We start from the raw sequence: 21,571 nt of genomic DNA on the forward strand, positions 1-21,571 counted from the left end.
CAGTGCAGACTATGATTTTAGAACGGAATGGGGAAGAAAGTGAGGAGGAGCAACACCTGCTAGGAGAAGAACTATTTGTCCCCATTTTAATGTCTTCCTTGTACCTCAGTGAGGCAGTAAATCCCTGAATGTCTTCCTCAGTTGACATCTTCAAGTTATTCCAGGATCTTATCAAGAGACTTTGGATATACTTGTAGAAGTTGTGTGAGAGAAATTGTACACAGCCCTAGATATCGTACACCCTTCCTTCCTAGAAGACTTACTGTGCCACTAAATGAGAGGTTGTTGGAACCTGTAAAAGACTTGTGGCACATGCCAGAATTGATATAGACCACATCTAAGCAAGCTAATAGGAAGTACCAAGTCTCTTCCATGGGATTTGGATGCTTTCTATTCTAGCCCAGTACCAGGAGCTCCTGTAGTATCTGCTGTCTGATAGTTCAAAGCAGCAGGGGCCTGCCAAATACACACCCATGGAGAAGGACCCAAAGAATCTCTACCTATTTGGATACAAAGGCTGCTCGTGTGCCAGCCTCCAGATATGTGGCTGACTACCAAGCCTTCTTCTCTAACTATGACTGTCTGAATTAGGACCAGCTGTCTTAGTTTGTGAACTAGGTACCACAGGAACATTGAGAGGAACTAAAACTGGTCATGACTGAGGGATAACTGATACTTCCCTTCAGACTGTGCTGGATAAGTCCAATACAGATGTTTGTACTGTAGCCACATGTGTAGTGATGAGAAAATCTTCCTAGCTTCAGTCCTTAAAGATTCTCAGGGAGGTCCAAACTACAACGGAGAACCTTCCCTTTGAGGGTAATTAACTTTTTTTAATTCTAAAACAACCTGCCTTATTTGTTGAGGACTTCCGGACAACTCTGTATTATTTGGGCCTGTACATTCCAGCCCCAAGAAAGAAACAAGTGAGACCACCTGCTTCCTTAAAGCAGCATCCCTCTTCCCAGTACTATTTTCAGCCTCAGAGGGTAGAGGAGATTCAAACCTTCATGGCAGTTCCTTATACATTGTTTCATAAAGCTTGGGTTACTCTCAGGCCTTATTTCAAGTTTCTGCCCACGGTTGTTTGTGTTCCATATGAATCAATTTATTCTACTCCCAGTTTTCTTCCCGAATCCATTCTCAACTCCAGGGGAAGTTAAACTTCATATGCTTGTTATAATGAGCGTTTTCTATTGATTGATAGGTATTATTATTTTGTTTATATTTCAGTAGTATTTGCAGCCTCAATTAGTAATTGGTGCCTAGTCTACATTATAATAATTGTTTTAAATTTTCCAGTGCAATAGTCATGTCTCTTTAATGTTGTCCTTCAAAAATGGCCATACGATACCTCTTCCTATTATGTAACCGTAGTTATTTAAAGGGGCATTCCCTGTTTTTTAAACATTGCTGAGACTAGTATTATGAAATAAACTGCATTGTTTGCAGCCCATGTATTTACACATTGAGAATCTGAAAACTGACTTGCATGATTTTTATAGTCCAAGTTGAGAAAAATTTATAATGTAAATAAACAGTGAAAAGAAAATTAGATTGCTAAAACTGCGTTATTAAAACTCAGAGGACTTAATGGTAAAATAGGCAAATAAATTTGTTTACGTATGACTTAAATATTGGGCTTTCTGTTTGCCATTTTTTAAAGTAAATGTTTACAATCAAGAACTTGTGAACATTTTTTACTATCTAATATCATTACTCTTGTTCACCCTCTCTCTTATTGTTTGTTGCATCTTCTCTTAAACTAGACTGTAAATTCTAAAAGTCAAGGAATGTATCGCATGGTACGTTTGTATAAGGTCCCTTACAATAATCTTAACAGGATCCCTGGGCATTGCCACAGAACATATAACTAATAATTTGATATTTCCCTTTTAAAATAGTCTCCACAGGGCAGTGGGAAAACGTAGATGAAAAGTTATTGTTTAGAGAAAATAACACTATTACTAGGCTAATTTAAAAGGGTACAATAGACACAGCAACTGAAACAGGTTAAGGGGAAAATATATTCAGAGCCAATATTGAAATAAAATAAGGGAATAAAATAAACTTAATTGAGCGTGAACAGTGTTAATCTTATTTATCATTAGGGCCCTACCAAATTCATGGTCCATTCTGGTCAATTTCACATCCAAAGGATTTGAAAATTGGTCAATTTCATGTTTTCAGATGTTTACATCTGAAATTTCAGGGGTTGTAATCGTGGGGGTCCTGACCCAAAAAGGAGTTGGGTCCTTTTGTTGGGTCCTACAACAAACCTGTTGTAGGGGGATTGTGGGATTGCCACCCTCACGTCTGTGCTGTCTTCAGAGCTGGGCTCTGAATGCAGCAGCCGCGGAGCTCCCTGGTTCCACGAGGTGGAGGTGGTCTGATCACCCCCATGGTGCTGGGAGCACCCCAGCTAGATGCTCCATGCTGACCTTCAATTAATGACATTCGAAACCATTTGAACTTTTTTTTTTACTTGCTTTTGTTAACTTAAAGCAGTGGTTCTCAAGTTTGAGGCTACCAATTGAGATCCCTACCTTACAAAACTGCCTCAGATGCTCATATCTACCGATCAGTAAGTTGAGCCCTGACTGTGATTTGCTGCTGTAAAGTGTCAATCAAAAAATCCTGTTAAATTCTTTACCGTTCTTTTTATTTTTATCAAAACAAGCTAATAATTGCATCTGGAAGGGGGACAGTTCCCTGTACAATGCTCTCTCTCCCCTCCCCTCCAACCCCCCTGCGGCTGTGAAGCAATGGGGTCAGAAAGCGAGTGATGAGGAGGGGGTGTGGAGCTATCTGTAGCCGGGAGAGGTATCCAAGAGCAGCCATGCAGGGAAAGAGGAAGTCCTGTCCCTCCCCAGCCCGGCCTGGGGTGCTCCCAGCAGCACAGGGGAAATTGAACCCATCTCCAGAAGCCTCCTCCAGCTAAAGGAACCTCTGGGACTGCTGCCCAGCCCGGAGCTTCCTGCAACAGGGGGAGGTACCCAGAGGTGGGTCTGATCTCCCCCCGAGAAGCTGTGCAGAGAAAGGACAAGTCCTGTTCCTCCCCAGCCCATCTGAGACACTCCCAGTAGCACAGGGAGATTGGATTTCACAGGGCTTATTTCATGGTCCAGGACACTTTTTCATGGCCATTAAATTGGTAGGGCCCTATTTATTGTCCTTTATAATTTTATTATTCTAGTCTAATGGTTTTATTCTCTACAGCCACATCTGCAGTTTGACATGATGTAGTCTTTTGGCCAGGAGAAACCATTTTGATGAGGTTTCTAGCCCTTCAGTGCAATAACCAGAGAAGTCTTTGCTTCTGCTCTCAGCGAAGGATACTCCTAGACTGATTCCTTTCTTATTCTACACAAAATACTTTATAGAATCTGCATCTTAAGTTTTTTGTATAAAATGTAGCCAGCACATAAAGTTCCATGAAACCCATCCATTCAACTTCATATTATTTGCCTACCAAGTTCAGTGTAAGAAAGTTGTTAATTTCTTAATATATGGTGTAATGTGTATTCAGCTGTCACATATTCTTTCCATTTTTTCTAAATAATGATGTAAAATTTGATGCAAAACAATCTGTAGGCGGTCCAGAAATGTCAACCATATTTTATAATATTTTTACGTATTTGTCTACTTTTGGGAACATGCCTTTCTCCACAGTCACATATTAACAATAATGTCCATGCTTTAATTTGGTATAGTTTCACAACATCATAATCCTGAATCCTGCTAGAAGTAAAAATAACAATTGATTTGTTGGCATGTTTTCTGTAAGATGTAGCCTACACACTCGTATGTCTACCCATATAGCAGTTATTAGAAAATCAGTTATTAAATGTGTGTGGGGGGGGGTAAATGTTTATGCCGCATGATTTTGTTATATGCCTTCTTCCAACTTCAATCATCTTCCAGGATTATCTAATTTGGACCTTAATCCTAGAAACACATTTGTGTATGCACAGCTTTACTCAGATGAGTAAATTTATGCATGTATATAAATATTGATAAGTTCCAGGGCAATTCCAGATTATAAATTCTGGACAAGTCATGAACCATGTTATTTTGTGGCTGTCAAGTACAATGTATACCGCTACTTCTATAGAAATAAATCTCTCTCATTCTAAAAAAAAAAAACCGATACCTAACATCATCTTTTTTTCTTCATGGGAAGAATGCATTCCATATTTTGAATAAATATGGCATTGTAAGTAACTTCAAGCATTATCAAATGAGTAGTTCAAATTAATGTATTTGATAGCTCTCGTGTTGAGTAGCCCAAAACTTTTGGGAGGTAGATGTAGGATAACTATTAAATTCCCATTCATAATACTATAGTGCTGGTGAGTGTTGGACTAAAATTGTGAAAACGCTAGCAAAACTGTATTCCATTAAACTGATTAAGATGCCATTGTGGAAGTCTTAAAACTGTATTTAAAATGTTCAGTTCTTAATTATATTGATATAATGTACTTTTAAAATTAGAAAAGTCCTTTCAGAATTTGTGGATCTGAGATATTGTATTTCAGAGATTTGCTTCCAGCACTGAGTATCTTTTTAACCAATGACAATTTAAGTTATTTGATTTATATATTCATATTTTACAATTATTAAATTCTTGTTTTAATAAAGGTTTCTATTTTAAAACTTGAATCCATTGTCTTTTTAAGATGGTCCTCCTGAAGCACCTGTTACAAATGGAAGCACCACTACCGTAACAACACTGAACGATGACTTGGATATTTTTGGCCCAATGATCTCTAATCCTTTGCCAGCAGCTTCTGTACCTCCTGCTCAGGTAAACTTCAGAAAGGTGCATTTGCATGTTGTTTTCCTCTTTATTGAATTTCGTTTTGAAAAATGCCAGACCAACCATTTAGACTGAAATCATCTAGCTTTTATAGGTACAGATATAGCATCAGGGCAAGCTTTCCCTTACTGCCTTACCAACATCTTAACCAGAACTAGAGAGATCAACAATACACAGTGAGAGAGATTAGTTTTTCTCTAAGCCCATTCAATCTTTGGCCTCTCTGAGATTGCCCAGGAAGCTGTGGGTTGTCCCAGTTCTTGTCATGTGGACTTCTTGCACTAAGAACTAGACAAAGAACACCATCTGATGACATGTAGACAACTAAGCTGTCACCAGATGTCAACAACTTGTGATCACAGAGCATCTGCTGAGATAGATGTAAAAAGAAATATCATTCACCAATCTGCTGACTATTTTCCCGATTTTGGAAGGGAAAGAATGGATACGACTCTAATGGGGTTTTTTCTTACTATTTAAATGTAGTCTGTTGTTACTGGTTGGGGATGTTTTGATTTTTAATGTGGCTTTATAGATTAATTTGAAACATACTTTTTATGATTTTTTTTATATATGCACAATTTTCTGTAAAATATTTCTTTAAATTGATGGATCTTTGACTTTGGGGGCTAATTACATTAGCTGGCAGCAGGAGAAGGCTGTTATCACAGAGTGGGGATGAACTGCTGGATCTGGGAGGGAACCAAGCCTGACCCAACTGTCTACTGCACCCCTCTCCTGCCCCAAAATAAGGAGTCCCCCCATGTGGGAATCCCAGGTTGTGTGGAGGCAATGGGATACCAAGGCCATATGTTGAGTTTGTGTGGGGGGTAGGATAGCAGTTACGGAGAGAGCCTAGCTTAATTTCTCCTCCCTGCCCCCCCTGGGAGATGAGTGAGCTTCTGCCCCACGTGGTGCCCTTCAGAGAATGGGATGCTGGGGTCAGTGTCTGCTGCTGCTCTGACAGCAGCATGGGCTCAGCTCTTTAAAATGTTCAGTAGTTTTGACATGTTGCAAAAATTTTCCCGAGGAAAAGAAGTGAGGGAAGGGAAATGGTGATTTTTAGCATGTCTCAGCTAAATCTCAGAGGAATGGAACAAAGAAAAGGAGGTTCCCTTCTGAATATCAGAGGCCTGCTGCAAACAATGGAAGTGTTCATATTTCTCAAAGAAAAGGTGGTGAGAATACCGTAAGGGAGAGTGTCAGGCAGCCTAAATAGAGGGTAGCTACTAGCTCCACATATAATATTGCTTTTTGTGACCCTTGCTTGTTCAACGACCTATACAATATGTTTCTCCTTCTCTAGGAGTCCTAGGCTGGTTTTGTGTTCCTTCTCAGGGTATGTTTACACTACCCGCCAGATCAGCAGGCAGCGATCGATCCAACGGGGGTCTATTTATCACATATAGTCTCGACGCGATAAATTCATCCCCAAGCGCTCTCCCATCGACTCCTGTACTCCACCGCCGCGAGAGGCACAGGTGGAGTCGACGGGAGAGCAGCAGCAGTCAACTCACTGCAGTTCACTGCAGGGAGTTGGTCTAAGTACGTCGACTTCTGCTACTTTATGTAATTTTTACAGCCTTATCAAAGGACAGAATTGTATCCATAGAACCCACAAATAATGATGGAGTCATCCTTGAAATATGACTTAGGCAACAGCCTTAGTCCTTTAAGCTTCCACTGCTTCATTATGCTAGTCAAGAGCCTTTCTAGCCTGCTAAAAAGACTTTTTTCAACCAAAGAATAAGAATATTTGTGCTGCATAAAAGATCTTTTTCTGCCTCCATAGCAGCCCACGTTATTGGACTCCTTACACTTAAAATGTATGTTACGTAGTGTGGCAGAGCTCTGACCTTGCTCCTGTGGGTCCTGTGCTTCTAGGCGGTTTATGCTTAGCCTCAGTGGCTCACTGTGACCCTCCACGTAGCCCTTCTCTCTCTAGGGCCAGGGATACAGTCTACTGAGCCCTTTTCATCATAGGCCTGCAAGGAGGTTGGTGAGAGAACTCCCACAGTCTCTGTTCAGCCTCCTGTCCTGATAGGGACCTGACTTCCCCTTCCAGGAGCTGTTCCTGTAGTGGTGGGTTGGGGGGAACCCGGGCCCGCCCTCTACTCCGGGTTCCAGCCCAGGGACCCTAATGGTAGCAGTTGTTGGCAGCCAACCTTTCACTGCCAGAGTTGCTACATTTCCCTGGGCCACTTCCCCACAGCTCTCCTGCTTCTCCCTTCTTCACCCTTACCTTAGGGCTCCTTTAACGATGTTTTAGGGTGTCTTCAGTAACCAGCCCTTCAACCGCACTTCCTCTCCTCTGGCTCCCTGGCTCCCCTGCCTGACTGGAGTGAGCCCTTTTTATAGTATCAGCAGGGCCTTAATTAGAGTCAGGTGGTCAGATTAACTGAACGGCCTCACCCGACTCTTTACAGGTTAATTAGAGTCAGGTGTTCTCAGGACCTGGAGCAGCCCCTGCTCTGGTCAGTCAGGGAACAGAAAACTGTTAATCCAGTGGCCAGTATATCTGCCTTCAGCTATTCTGCTGTACCCAACTGGCCTGAGTCTATCACAGTAGTTAGGTAATAAAGGTAATAAACGGAGATACACCAATCTCCTAGAACTGGAAGGGACAGATGTAGTTGTGTCGATCCCAAGATATAAGGTGGGTGAGGTAATATCTTTTATTGAACAACTTCTGTTGGTTAGAGGGACAAGCTTTCAAGCCACACAGAGCTCTTCTTTAGGTCTGGAAAAGGTATTCAAAGCATTAGAGTGGCCCTCTAACATCTCCGCTATCATGGGACAAAAAAGGGGGTTAGTATATTACAGATTGTTGTAATAAACCATACATCCCTTTTTTGTCCTATGAGTGCAGTGGTGCTTATGGGAGTCAAATGGCCCCTTAAAATATGTTCTAACTATTTATGCTAAACAGTCTGTTCCACCTTGCATTTAGCTGTGATACTCGGAGTATCTTTCCCAGACCTGGAGAAGAGCTCTGAGACTCAAAGCTTGTCTGTCCCACCAATACTTATCAAAATGATCCATGATAGCTAACATAGGGTTTATGGGCATCTGTGTCTTCATTTGAGGAAGGGAGATGTATAATTAAACAGTGTTTCTTGACCAATTCAAAATATTGGGGCAGGAAAGCTGTGGACAAAGTTTTTGTAGAAACAGCTGATAAAGACAAGAAGTAGCTTTCATACACAGAGTTTACAGACAACCCTTTCAGAACAGATAACCCTTTCACAGCCATCACTCACCTCTGACCCACCCAAGCAACCACACCTCTCTGAGGGAGTGCTGCAACAGATTTGACAGAGGAGGAAGGCTCAGTATAGACTATACTGTATTAGTAGAGCCTATTGCTGAGACATTGTATAGTCCGTTCCTCAACCACGCTGTTGTTATATGTGAAATATTTACTTTGAAATATATTCAAGTGACCAAGTAACCAATATCAGCCAGGTTTATTGCTATAAGCCAACAATATAGTTCAGGAAAAGGGTTCAATATGATATCAGTGTCTGAAAAGCCATCTTGTGCAGTGTTACATTCACCTCACACAGATGATGTGCTCCCAAAGTTATACCCCAATAGCCATTTTTTACTGCCTCTTTATGAGTAAAATGTACTGTGTATGTCATCTGAAACTAGATTTAACTACCTTGTTTTTCTGGTACCATGGTGTACCACTTATCTCTTTTTCAACAAACATATGAGGCATGTGTACCAGAAGACATGAAGGCATCTCCTTCCTCCTAGATAGAACATTCATATATCTTGTCCTTCTCAACATTCCAGTATTAGCCTGTGAGAGTAACTCTATCTGTTGATATAGTAAAACAATCACACGTTTTGATCCTGATAGTTTTCCTATCTACTTAAACCAAAACTTACTTCAGCTAATGCAAGATGATACAAGATACTTGACATGGTTAGACAGAATTGTTGGGAGAATATAATTCATTCAGTTATATAACATCCCAACACTTATATATGTTAGGCACAGTATTAACATGTATTCCCTAATACTATGCTGGAGTTAGAGAGGTCTCTGTGCATCTCAGAGGAAAACTCCAGATTTGTCAATAGCTGGGAGAGAATAAGTCAGATTGGTCACTGAGAGGAGATACTCCATAGAACTGTCATAATACCTCAGAAGTAAATATGTGATCATTCCAGAAATTAGTCCTGGGGCAAGCAATCTTCTGTCTGTTGCAGATCAAAGCCATAGAAAGAATGTCATGAAGACAAATTCTGTGGCATGTGCTTAATATTCTTTATCTCAAATTAAAATAGAGATGTGAAATCCATACTGAACCTAACATTTTTAACAAGTGTCCTTGGAATTTAAACTGAAACCATCATGTCCATATGCAGCTTTCTCAATAAGGGACTCTACCTAAAGGAAGCATACCTGCACTTCCTGACATCTCATCAGAGTACCTGTGCTTCTACTGTCATAAGAAACATTTCCAGGGCAGAGCCATCCCTTTTGGCCTATAGACATGATTAAAGGTCTTTACCAAAGTACTGATAAGTTCATGTAATGGCTTTCAGGAGCAGGAAATTCAAGTCTCCACCAATTCCTAAACTTACTTGTCAGAGCTTCCTCAAGAGAGAGAGCCATTCAGGACCAGAAAATAACTCTACTCTTCCTGCAAGAGCCCAGATTTGTGATGAACGTGGAAAATGGTCATCTGATCGCCACATAGGGCCTGCCATTAACTCTGGACACAAAGATAAGGTTTTCACCTCCAATGGGAATCAAATTGATGATAGTGGACCTGATTCAGCAACTGTCAGTTGCACACCAAGCAAGCCATAAGATTCTTAATGCATCTGCAGTGTATGTTAGTATTATGTATGAAAATTCTCCAGAGACCACATTTCAACATGAAGCACTATAAGGATTCCTGATCCCATTTTAGCCTTCAGTTTATTTGATGTCAGCTGCAAGATGGAGATTCTGGCGCTTGTGTTCCAGTTGCTGAATTGGTGGACTCCCTGCAGAAGGTTCAAAACAGGCCATCTGATATGAGCTAGACAGAACAACAGTAACAACTGACACCACTAAACTCTAATGGGGAAGTTCATTTAAATAACTAAGAGACATACAGAATATGGACAGACCAAGAGTGAAAAAGTAAAGTGAACTGTTTGAGATTTGGGACAATCAGGGTCTCTTGCCTTCACGTCCACACACAACTGCACAGAGGTGATGTATGGGGGGGACACGGCATGTGTGGTCACATGCCCCCCCCCCCAAATTGCTTGGTCACATGGTACAGCCAGGACCCCTCCCTGCAGAGCAGCTGAACCGGTGAGCTGTGGCAGGCAGGGAGAGGCAGACGCAGGAGCAGAGGAACAGCTGAGAGCTGCTTGGAGGCGCCACTGCTTTCCCTGGTGGGGGGTTAGCTTGAGCTGATCCAGGGTTGCTTTTCCCCCATGTCAGCAGGCCTGGGTCTATGCATAACACACACGTAGTAATCGTCGTTGACATCAGTAACTTGTGAATAAAGTAGGAATGAAGCCAGTGGTACTTTACAAGGAGGCCATCTTATTAAGGTGGACAGAAGCCCACAAATGATCAAGTTGGGTAATCCAGCCTGTGAATAACACTCCCACATTCAACCAGGGACAGTGACTTCTTGTCAGAAAGGCTGAATCTGTTATATAAAGAAAACTGCAAGGTAGTCCTTGGTCTTATGGCACACATTCTAAAGGCACTACAAAGTAGACCTCTTGTCCTCTGAAAATGTAGCCTATGTTCTTCTTCGAGTGCATGTTCACATTGATTCCAATCAGATGTGTGCGCGCCGCATGCACGGTTGTCGGGGAGTTTCTTCTCTAGCAGCTCCCATTGGGTCGGCTCTGGACCCCCCTGGAGTGGCACCTTTATGATCAATATATGACCTTGCTGACCTGATCCCCCTTCAGTTCCTTCTTACCGCCCATGATGGTCATTGGAACTGCAATCGCTTGTTCTGCAAGTGTCTTCCTTAGCGTTTTTTCCTAGTTAGTGTAGTTGTAGTTATTGTTAGTTGTATTTCTTTAGTGTATAGTAGATAGATAGTTGTATAGTGTAAATAGTAAGATTTTCCGGCAGAGTTTCTCCACAATCCCTTAACCCTCCTTGAGCTCTGGAGTATGCCGCAAGCCCAAGGCTTTAGACCCTGCGGAACCTGTAGCAAGCCTATGCCCATTAATGAGCCCCACAACTCTCACCTAAGGTGTCTGGGGGAGGCGCACCAGTCAGAAAGGTGCAAAATCTGCAGGGCTTTCTGCCCATGGACAAGGAGGAGTGAGATTTCCGCCTCAAGCAACTGATTATGGAATCCGCTCTTTGCCCTCAGCTGGCTGCGGACCACCAGGACCCAGCACTGAGCGCATCCGTACGGACTGCTCTGGCATCGGTACGTGACAGTGCCAAGGAAGGACTCTAGCACGAGACACCCTTGGCACTGGTGCTCCTCGGCACTGCAAGTGGAGGCAACGGCCCAGTGCCACATGAGGCATAGGAAAGCCAACAGGGGCACTCACCAGTACCGAAAGCTGCACGACCAGCAGGTGATGCACCAGCACACCCCAGAAAGGAGCACTTGGAGCCTAGGCAGCATGAGTCAGCGCCATCGACTTTGGTGCCCCAGAAGGGACCATTGAGTCCGGCATGCAGCGACTCCCCAGAAAGGCAGTGCTAGATGGAGGAGTTAGAGCTGCCTTCCACCCCAGACACTTTTGGAGCTACCAGAGACTTAATTGAGATGATGGCTCCACAGCCCCTGGTGCTAAGAGGCAAGCCTCTGGTACTGACAAGTTTGGCACTGTCTAGAGGCAAGCTGACTGTGATGAGGCGATCACCGTCTCCTGCCCAGTACTGCTCCCTTCGGCACCGTTCCAGGTAACCGTTGCCATGGCACCGCTCCTGACACCGGGCTCCCTCTTGGGCTCTGGCACCAGCAGGGCGACGCTCCCCCTCTCTGGCACAACACTGATCCACACCAATCTCCGGTGCTGAGAGGGGACCGGCACTGATCTACATCACCGGATCTGCAACCTCAGTTGCAACACTGGACGCCCGGCACCATTCTCTGACACTGGATGCCCGGCACCGGTCCCCAGTGTGGGTGACTCAACATCGGTCCCCACGCTTCAACAGGTTGGCACTGATCTTCTGCGTATACGCTGCTGTGGTCATCACGGTCAAGATCTGTTTTCTTGGACTCTGACGGGGACTCCTACTGTTCCTGTCATGGTCGACACAGATCCGAAAGGCATCAAAGGGAAGCGCAACTGGCATGGCAACCACAGTGGCAGCCTCTGGCACAATGGCCCTTTTGGACCCCCTGGGCTTACCACCAGGCCAAGGGCTCCCTTTCAAGGGACTCCCATTCAGTGGCTTCAGAGCACTGTCCACCCTAGCCAAGCAAGCACAGGCCTACACCCCAGGGATCGGAGGCCACTCTGACCCAACCGTTGCTGCCATCCCAGGCTGCCGCAGAGGTGACCTCAAGACAGGACCAACCACAAGCTCAAGGTACAGTCATTTCCGCTACAGAGACAGGCACCGGCCAGGAGGACCCGGTCCCACCTCTGGCATCCTTGTCTTCATCCCCTGATGAGGCTTTGACAGGGGCTAAAGCCTCGGGCCCTCCTCCAGTTGAGCACAGGGCACATCAGAACCTTCTGAGTTGGATTGCCTGCAACATGGGGTTACAAGCAGAAGAAATGGTCGAGGCCAAGGACCCCATGGTAGATATTCTGGCACTTGAGGGACCATCATGAGTAGCTCTGCCATTAATTAAAACAATTCAGCGCAATATCAAGACTCTGTGGCAGACCCCAGCCTCAATTCCACCAACTGCTAGGGGTGTGGAACGCAAATACTTCATCCCCTCTAAGGGTATGAGTACCTGTTTTTTCACCTGAAGCCATGCTCTCTGGTCATGTTGGCAGTTAATGAAAAGGAAAGACATGACCAGCAAGGACCAGCCCCTAAATCTGAGGACCTTTTCAGCAGGAAGGTCTTTGCCACTGGGGGCCTTCAGCTGAAGATAGCTAACCAGCAAGCTATCCTCAGTAGATATATCTTGAACTTGTGGGCCTCCCGTTGATTCCAACAGACTCCAAAGCAGAGTTCTCAGTCATCGCTGACAAAGGGAAGGTGGTGGCACTGACCTCTTTGCAGGTATCTTTAGATTCCGTGTACTTTGCCGCCCACATCCTCTCCTCAGGATTAGCCATGAGGCGGACCTCATGGCTGAAGGCGTCTGGGCTTCCCCCAGAGGCGCAGCAAACCCTGCAGGACCTATCCTTTGAAGGCGCAGTGTTATTCTTGGAGCAGACAGAGTCCAAGCTGCACAGCTTGAAGGACTCCCAGGCAACCATGAAGTCGTTGGGAATGCACACTCCGGCAACCCAACGTAAGCACTTCAAACCCCAACCGCAGCAGCACTGCCCATATCCTCAGCCGACGCAGGATTTCTATAGACGAAGGGGCAGGAATGGTAGGCATAAACATTCCAACCCCCCTTCCAGACAAGGCCAGGGACAGTTCAAAGCTTCACTGGGCTCTAAGGCCTTTCGGAGCCGTGCCCAGGGACAGCCCACGCACCACAACACCGGATCCTTCCCCTTGCCTCATGAATCATCTCTCCCACTTCTACCGTGCTTGGTCCCAAATAACATCAGACTGTTGGGTTCACTGTACAGTAGAAGTGGGATATTCTCTCCAATTCTGCTCCTCCGCTCCCTCCCCCTTCCCGTCTTGCTTCAGGGACCCTTCTCATGAGCATCTCCTCATCCAGGAGGTGCAGTGCTCCTCATCATAGGGGCAATGGAGAAGGATCTTCAGGCGCTAAGGGACAAGGGATTCTACTCCTGCTATTTCATAATCCCCAAGGCAACGGGGGGTCCCAGACCCATTATTGACCTGCGAGGACTCAATGAGTTCATGGTGAAGTTGAAGTTCCACATGGTCTCCCTGAGCACTATTATCCCTTCCCTGGATCCGGGAGACTAGTACGCCGCCCTCCATGAAAGACGCATACTTCCATATAGCTATTCGGCCTGCACACAGACGATTTCTCTGGTTTGTGGTCAACCACAAACACTATCAGTTCACGGTCCTCCCATTTGGTCTATCTGTGGCCCCCCGAGTGTTCACCAAGTGCATATCGGTCATAGCAGCCTTCCTCCGGAGGAGGCAGGTGCAGGTATACCCCTACCTCAACGACTGCCTGCTGTGGGGGCACTCCAGGAAGCAGGTGGAGTCTCAAGTCCGTTTAGTCAGAACCACTTTTGACAGGCTGTGCTTCCTCCTTAATGTGAACAAGTCAACCTTGTCACTGACCCAAAGAATAGAGTTCATTAGGGCAGTGCTGAACTCGGTACAGCCAAGGGCTGCTTTGCGGGAGACTCGATTCCAAGTCATGGCAGGTATCATTCAAGACCTCAGACAGTACCCAATCACTACTGCAAGGAAATGCATGAGTCTCCTCAGCCCCATGGCAGTCTTCACTTATGTGGTCTGGCATGCCAGACTGAGGCTCAGGCCCCTACAAGCATGGCTCGTGTCTGCCTAGCACTCAGGGTGCAACAGCCTGGACTTAGTGGTGATGGTGCCAGAGTACATACTCGAATCCCTCCATTGATGGTTTGACCCATGGATGGTATGCAAAGGAGTCCCCTTCAGCAGCCCACAGCCCTACTTGTCCCTGGTAACAGACACATCAGCTCTGGGAGACCTCCAAACACAGGTGCTATGGTCACAGGACAAGCTCTCCCTTCATATCAACATTAAGGAGCTCAGAGCAGTGCTACTAGCATGCCAAACTTTCCAGTCTCGACTGCACGGTCAGTGCCTGGCAGTGATGATGGACAACACCACTGCCACATTTTACATCGACAAGCAGGGTGGAGCCCATTCCTCCCCATTTTGTCGTGAAGCCCTCAAGTTATGGGAGTTCTGCATAGCCCACTTCATTCACCCGGAGGCATCCTATCTCCCAGGAATACAGAACGAACTGGTGGATCACCTCAGCAGATCATTCCGCAATCACGATCCCTCTGTTTGGACAGCATACACTCCATCTTCCAAAGGTGGGGGTTTCCCCAGGTCAAACTGTTTCGCACCCAGAGCAACAGGAAGTGCTCAATGTTCAGTTCATTGCAGAGGCACAGTGTTTCTACTACCCTGGGGAGACTGCCTTAAGTATGCCTTTCCACTGTTCCCTCTCATGCACAGGGTACTGCTCAAGATTTGCAGAGCCAAAGTGAAGGTAATTCTGCTGGCCCCAGCATGGCCCTGACAGCACTGGTATACCATGCTTCTGGATTTGTCAGTGGACGCCATGATCATGTTACCTCTCCACCCCAATCTGATCACTCAGAATCATGGTCACCTTCACTACCCAGACCTCCAGTCCCTGCATCTCACAGTCTGGAAGCTTCATGGTTAAACCCAAGGGAGCTCCTGTGCTCAGAACCAGTAAGGGAGGTTCTACTTGGCAGCAGGAAACCATCCACCAGGACCACTTAGCTAGCTAAGCGGAAAGGGTTCACTTGCTGGTGTGCCCACTGCCACTCCAGGCGCCTATACCTCTCCTCCTTGAGTACCTTCTACATCTCAAACAACAAGGCCTAGAAGCGTCATCCATCAAGGTGCAGCTCACTGTTATTTCAGCCTTCCATCCAGGAGTGTCTGGACGTTCCGTATTCGCTAACCCCATGGTAGGCCGTTTCCTCAAGGGGCTGGGATAGCTATATCCACAGATTAGACAGCCTGTTCCTGCATTGGACCTTAACCTAGTCCTCTCCGAACTAATGGGGCCCTCTTTTGAACTGCTGGCGACTTGCTCCCTACTCTATTTGTCATGGAAAGTGGCCTTCCTGGTTGCCATCACATCAGCCAGGCGGGTGTCTGAGTTAAAGGCCCTAACCTCTGACCCACCCTACACAGTTTTTTCCACAAGGACAAGGTGTAGCTCAGGTAATGTCACAATTCCACACTAGCTAAAACATTTTTCTGCCTGTCTTCTATCCTAAACCTCATGCCGGTACCCAAGAGCAGAGGCTGCACTCACTGGATGTTCAGCAAGTGCAGCATTCTACATCAAGTGCACAAAGCCATTCAGGAAATCGAGCCAGCTGCTCGTGGCAGTGGCAGACTGGATGAAAGGAGTCCCCGTCTCATCTCAAAGATTATCTTCCTGGATCAGAGCCTGCAGCCACTCATGTTACTGTGTATATGTGGAATTGCAGTGTATATGTGGAATTTTTTAAGGTAAAATTTTCTGAAGGATTTAGGAGCTCAAGTCTCATTTTCAAGTCATTGAGACTCTTTTGAAAAACTTTCCCCAAAATCTTTCTCTCTCCCAGGGACAAACCTCTTAATCTCCCCCATACATGCTCTCCCTGCTGCCTCCCTTCTCAGTCACTGTGGATCATCCTCCTGCCTGTCATTCAGGCCTCTAATCTGGTTGACCTCTTTGACTCAGATTTATTTCTAGGTCATCACATCCAGGCTATGTATAAATCTTGCCTTTCTTATCATCCACAAAGCTAAACCTCTCATCTCAAATCTTAATTACTGCAACATCCTTTTCTCTGGCCTTGATAAATGCAATCTTGCACCACTCATATCAATTCAGATATATTTATCCATAAAGATAATTTTCCTAGCCTGTCACTGTGACCATGTCACTTCTCTCTTAGCATCCCGTCACTGGTTCCCTCTTCTCTATTACATCAAACATAAGATACTTGTCTTCATTTTCAAGGCCCTTCATGCCCTGAAACCACTCTGCCTATCATCTCTCATTCACTGTGGAGATGTGAACTCACACATCTGTCTGGTGTATGATGCCAGCTTCAGTGGCCCACTTGTTACATTTTCAAACAAGCACCTTTGTGCTTTCTTCCGTGTTGCTCTTCGTGCTTGTGAGGAGCTCCCCATAAACATCTGCAAAACTAATGCATTATCCTACTTCAGAACCTTCCTTCAAACTCTCCTTTTCTATGTTACCTATAAAAAAAAATTGAGAATAGTTATGATGCTGGTGTGCTAAGTCCACTGTCTGGCACACTGACCCCAATATTGTCTCATTGTTTCCTTATACTTCTCCATCTGTTTATATCCATCTGTTGTGCCTCTTATTTTATATTTTGATTGTAACCTCTTTGGAGAAGGGGACCATCTTTATTTTTTTTCCCTTCTATTTGTGCAGTGCCTAGCAGCACAGTGGGATCCTGGTCCATGACTAGAGTTCCTAGACACTGCAGTAATACAAATAACTTTTTGCTATATTGCAAATAGACTTCTCATTCTTCCACTTTGGTTATTATCTCAGCCAGTTTCCTTGACGGCACTTTGTTAGTCTCGTTCGTTCGTTCATAGATTCAGAGGGTGAAATCCTGACCCTATTGAAGTCAATAGTTTTGCCATTGATTTCAGTGGGATATTTTAAGGGCAAAAATGGAGCTATATGATTGTCTACTCTGACTTCCTGCATAATGTAGGCCAGGGGTCTGCAACCTTTCAGAAGTGGTGTGCCAAGTCTTCATTTATTCACTCTAATTTAATGTTTCGCGTGCCAGTAATACATTTTAAAGTTTTTAGAAGGTCTCTTTCTATAAGTCTTAGTTGTATATTATAACTATTGTTGTATGTAAAGTAAATAACATTTTTAAAATGTTTAAGAAGCTTCATTTAAAATTAAATTAATATGCAGATCTTGTCAGTTTAGTGTGATCCTTGCCCTTGCTTTTCCTTGCTGAGTTTTCCAATGTCTGGCACATATTTGGATACTTTAAGCTGCACACAGGCTTCTGAGTGATCAGGGACAGAAGACAAATTTCATGTGTGAAAATACCTGTTCACACAGGTACGTGGATCCAAATGCTGAAAGTATTGAAAACGCAATTTTCTTCAAACAGTTAAATTTCACTTGCAGGGACGTCCAGCAGGTCAGAATAGAGGCCCCATGATCTCTGTTGGTAGTTTCAAGTGCACTCTGCAGATCTCCAAACTTTGGTGCCCACAATTCTGAGCTTTTTAACTGAATGAGCTGCATTTCAAGATCTTCAACACCCATCCACTGAAATACAGACAAATCTAAGTCGCTTTCGTTGAACTTTTCAAGTTTAATTAGAAAAGAAAGCATTGAGCCAAATCGCTGGAAAGCTTGAAATCTGTCAGAAAATTCTGATTCCAGTTCTTGCATGTACATTCTAATCTCAACATCAAATGCAGTGCGCTGTTCCGCATGGCATGATAGTGATGTAAGCAGCAAATCAGGACTTAAAAATATCCTAGTACAGTGGTGCTGGAACAATTTTTAAGGTGTGGGTGCTGAGCTGCGCTCCCTCTTGCCTCTGTCTGCACCCCTGACTGCCCAAGGCTGGGGCCAGTGAGCCACAGCTGGGGGCAGCTGCAGAGCCCCAGTCCAGCAGCCAGGACCCCGGGCCAGCAGCAGAGCCCCCCCAGACCAGGGGCGGGACTCGTGGGCAGCAGAGGGCTGAGCAGGGCCGGCAGATGGAACCCCGGCTGGCAGGGGGCCAGTACCCCAGGCCAGCAGCAGAGCCTCTGGGACCAGTGGCTAGGACCCAGGCAGTGTGAGTGCCACTGAAAATCAGCTGGCGTGCCGCCTTTGGCACGTGTGCCATAGGTTGCCTACCCCTGCCATAGAATTTCAAGTGGTTCTTGCATGAAGTCCGTATCTGCTGGTTGAGCTACAGCATGTTTTTTTTAGAAAGGCATCCACACTTCAAAGACTTCAGGTGATTAATAATCCACACATCTCCAAGTAAATTTAAATGGTTAATTACCTTCACTATATTAAAAAACAAAGCCTCGTTTCTAGTCAGAATTTGTCTAGCTTCAGCTTTCAGCCATTGGACCGTGTAATGCCTTTGCTGTTATTTTTTTCCATTTCCTCAGAAACCAAATGGTCTGGTTTTCTCAAATTTTATACTGAATGTTTATGTTGCAACCTTTCTAGCAATGACAGTTATTTAGTAGGGGTGGAGGACAGGACCAGATCAGAAAGTAGTGGTGTGTTGAGAGGCTGGGACTTTATTTACATATGAGGTGATTAAAGATGGGCCCATGGCAGAAAATCCAGAACTTTCCTTTACTTTGTTTTGTTTGGGTTTAGGATTTTCTGGCCCCTCTCTACAAGAGTTATTTAAATTGAGGATGGAAAAGACCTAAAACAATAAATATAATTATACAATAATTTACCTAGTGTACCATGCAATTTTTATTTATGCAGCGTCATATGTGCGCATTTTAATATTTTATATGTTTAAAACAAATTTTCCTCCATTCCCGCACAAAACATCACAGATGTTAAACGCTGCACTTCCTGGACTTAATTTCAGAGGGAATGAGAATGAGTTCTAATTGCTTATATCTCTTATGATTGTATCATGTCTTGGCTAATCCAAATTGCCTGTTTTAAATATTGAGAATTTAATAATCCTTCCATTATCCAGCCTTTGTCATGATGGGATAATATGTGAAGAAGTCAAGTCAGGATGAACACAAGATTTGTTTCTAGTCCCAAATTTATTATTTCCAGGCTTCTCTTTCTGGTTATCTGACAATAATATGGGTTGGAAAAATGTATTTGAAACTGGAGGGTGTAACTGCAGCTTTTCAGATAAGATACTTGTCAAAAGCTGCTAAGCTTTTTTACTGAACAGGTAGCTGAAACAATAGTGGCCTCGGCACATGTCACCACCTAACAAAGGCACATACAATGCAAATGTGGAGGGAGGGGTTTCTCTGGCTACTGTACTTTGAAGGTTTTTGTGTGAGAGAGAAGTAGGATCAGAAAGACTAGAGAAACTCAGAGATGGCAACAAGGAAAGCCAAGGACGCAGCCTGGACAAGCACTGACAGCAGGGCCTGAAACAAGCCTAGAGAGAGTGCTTTTGGGCCAAGTGCTGGCTGAAATGGGCTTGGAGCTGTGAACAAAGAAACTATCTCCTGTTTGAGTTGTCCTGTGTTCAGGAAAACAGGATTGTATACATTCTTTGTAAATAAACGAAGATGCCTGACTTCATCAATTTCTCCTCCTCAGAAACAACATGTAGGACCCTGAACTTTGGCTAACCATTCAGGTCAGAAGGAGTAACAGTAAGAGCCACTTGGCTGTGGTTAGACTTCAGGTCTTCAGCTTCTGCTTGAGTCAGATAAGTCAGGGTTGCATATTTTTTGTTACTTCCACTGAGCTCTAAACATCACTTCACCTTTGTATTATTCTCCTTTGACTGGCCAAATGTGTCAACCATTAACAACATAAACAAGAGAAATTAATTTTGATTTATAAGTATATACAGAGTGAAAGTTGCTTATACAATGTACATAATATTCAAATATATTAATATATCGCAGCACATCTCTTCAGTGCAGTCACTGAACCCACTTGCAGAGAAATTTAGTTTTTCTGTGCACTATTTGCTTAGGAATTACTGAGTATGGTATTTCTTAAAGGTATACTGTTGTGTATACACAAAATTATAAAATAATTTGAAATTTTATATTTTGAAAATTATTTTTTCTTGCAGAATTTGTTTGAACATAGATAATGCACAAAGCACCATATGACTGTAATACTGCACACATTATTCAACCAATATGGATGTCATCAAACTCTTGCAGGAGACATAGGCCATCCTGAATTCCTAGGGCTTGTCTACACTTAGGGCAAGTCTACACTACAGGGTTAAGTCGACCTAAGTTATGCAATTCCGTCGACGTAGCTTAGGTCGACTTATTAGGGTGTCTACATCGCGCTGGATTAACGGGAGAAACTCTTCCATCAACTTACCTTAAGCTTCTCATTCTGGTGGAGTACCGGAGTCAAAGGGAGAGCGATCTGCGGTCAATTTAGCGGGTCTTCCCTAGACCCGCTAAATCAGGGATCGGCAACCTTTGGCACGTGGCCCATCAGGGAAATCTGTTGGTGGGCCAGGATAGTTTGTTTACCTGCAGCATCTGCAGGTTTGGCTGATCACAGCTCCCACTGGCCGCGGTTCACTGTTCCGGGTAAATGGGGGCTGCGGGAAGCGGCGCGGGCCGAGGGATGCCAGTGGGAGCTGCCATCTGTATACCCATGCCTCTGTAATTCTTCCAGGACTCTGCCTGCTTATGTTAACCCACCAATAAAAGGACCATGAAGTTGCATAACAATATAAATTATTATAAACTATTTAAATTCTAATTTGATGTTTCCCAAAAGAGAGCCCATGCTTTCCTTACAAACAGTAGTCATGTATTGAAAGTGGAATGCTTTCTAGATCTTATCAGACACGTTAATTTTTAATCTGATTCACATTAATAAAAATTGGTGTCTGTAGTAAGAGTAAACACTTTGTTTATTAATCTGGATGAAAGCAAGATGTTACTATAAGTACATACACACCTTGATAGCTAGGGTGCAGGTTTGACCTAGCTGCAGGGGATGATGCAGGTCCTTGTCTCCTCCCCACTGCTCTCTTAGTTGTGGTCGTCTCTTTGGCTTTCTCATGGTGTTGGGAAACAGGATATGGTGACCCTCTCCTCTGTCTTTGATTGGCTGTTGTAGAAATGCTGGAATCCTGATTGGTCTTGGGCTTCCTTTTCCTTCCAGGTTTTGGAGCTTTGCCTAGGCCTGAGTTTGCTGCCATCTGTCCTCCCTCTCTCTGATTTGTTGTGATCTCATTTAGTTTTTGCCACTTCCTGGAATGCTGAACTTTTGGAATTAG

At 44.4% G+C, this 21,571-nt stretch overlaps 2 protein-coding genes across 3 annotated transcripts in view; one reads left to right on the forward strand and one right to left on the reverse strand.

Moving 5' to 3' along the window:
- The window catches only part of SMAP1 (small ArfGAP 1), a 231,098-nt gene that overhangs the window by 202,098 nt on the left and 7,429 nt on the right, over window positions 1-21,571 (forward strand). For both annotated transcript variants that reach the window (XM_045011790.1, XM_045011791.1), the window contains one exon: window positions 4,680-4,807. In XM_045011790.1, coding sequence (XP_044867725.1) covers window positions 4,680-4,807 — 128 coding nt within the window. The remainder of the gene's footprint in view (window positions 1-4,679; window positions 4,808-21,571) is intronic.
- Window positions 1-21,571, reverse strand: part of B3GAT2 (beta-1,3-glucuronyltransferase 2) — a 90,322-nt gene that overhangs the window by 16,829 nt on the left and 51,922 nt on the right. The window lies entirely within an intron of this gene.

The sequence above is a fragment of the Mauremys mutica genome, chromosome 3 (genome assembly GCF_020497125.1).
Source record: "Mauremys mutica isolate MM-2020 ecotype Southern chromosome 3, ASM2049712v1, whole genome shotgun sequence".
Lineage (NCBI taxonomy): Eukaryota > Metazoa > Chordata > Testudines > Geoemydidae > Mauremys > Mauremys mutica.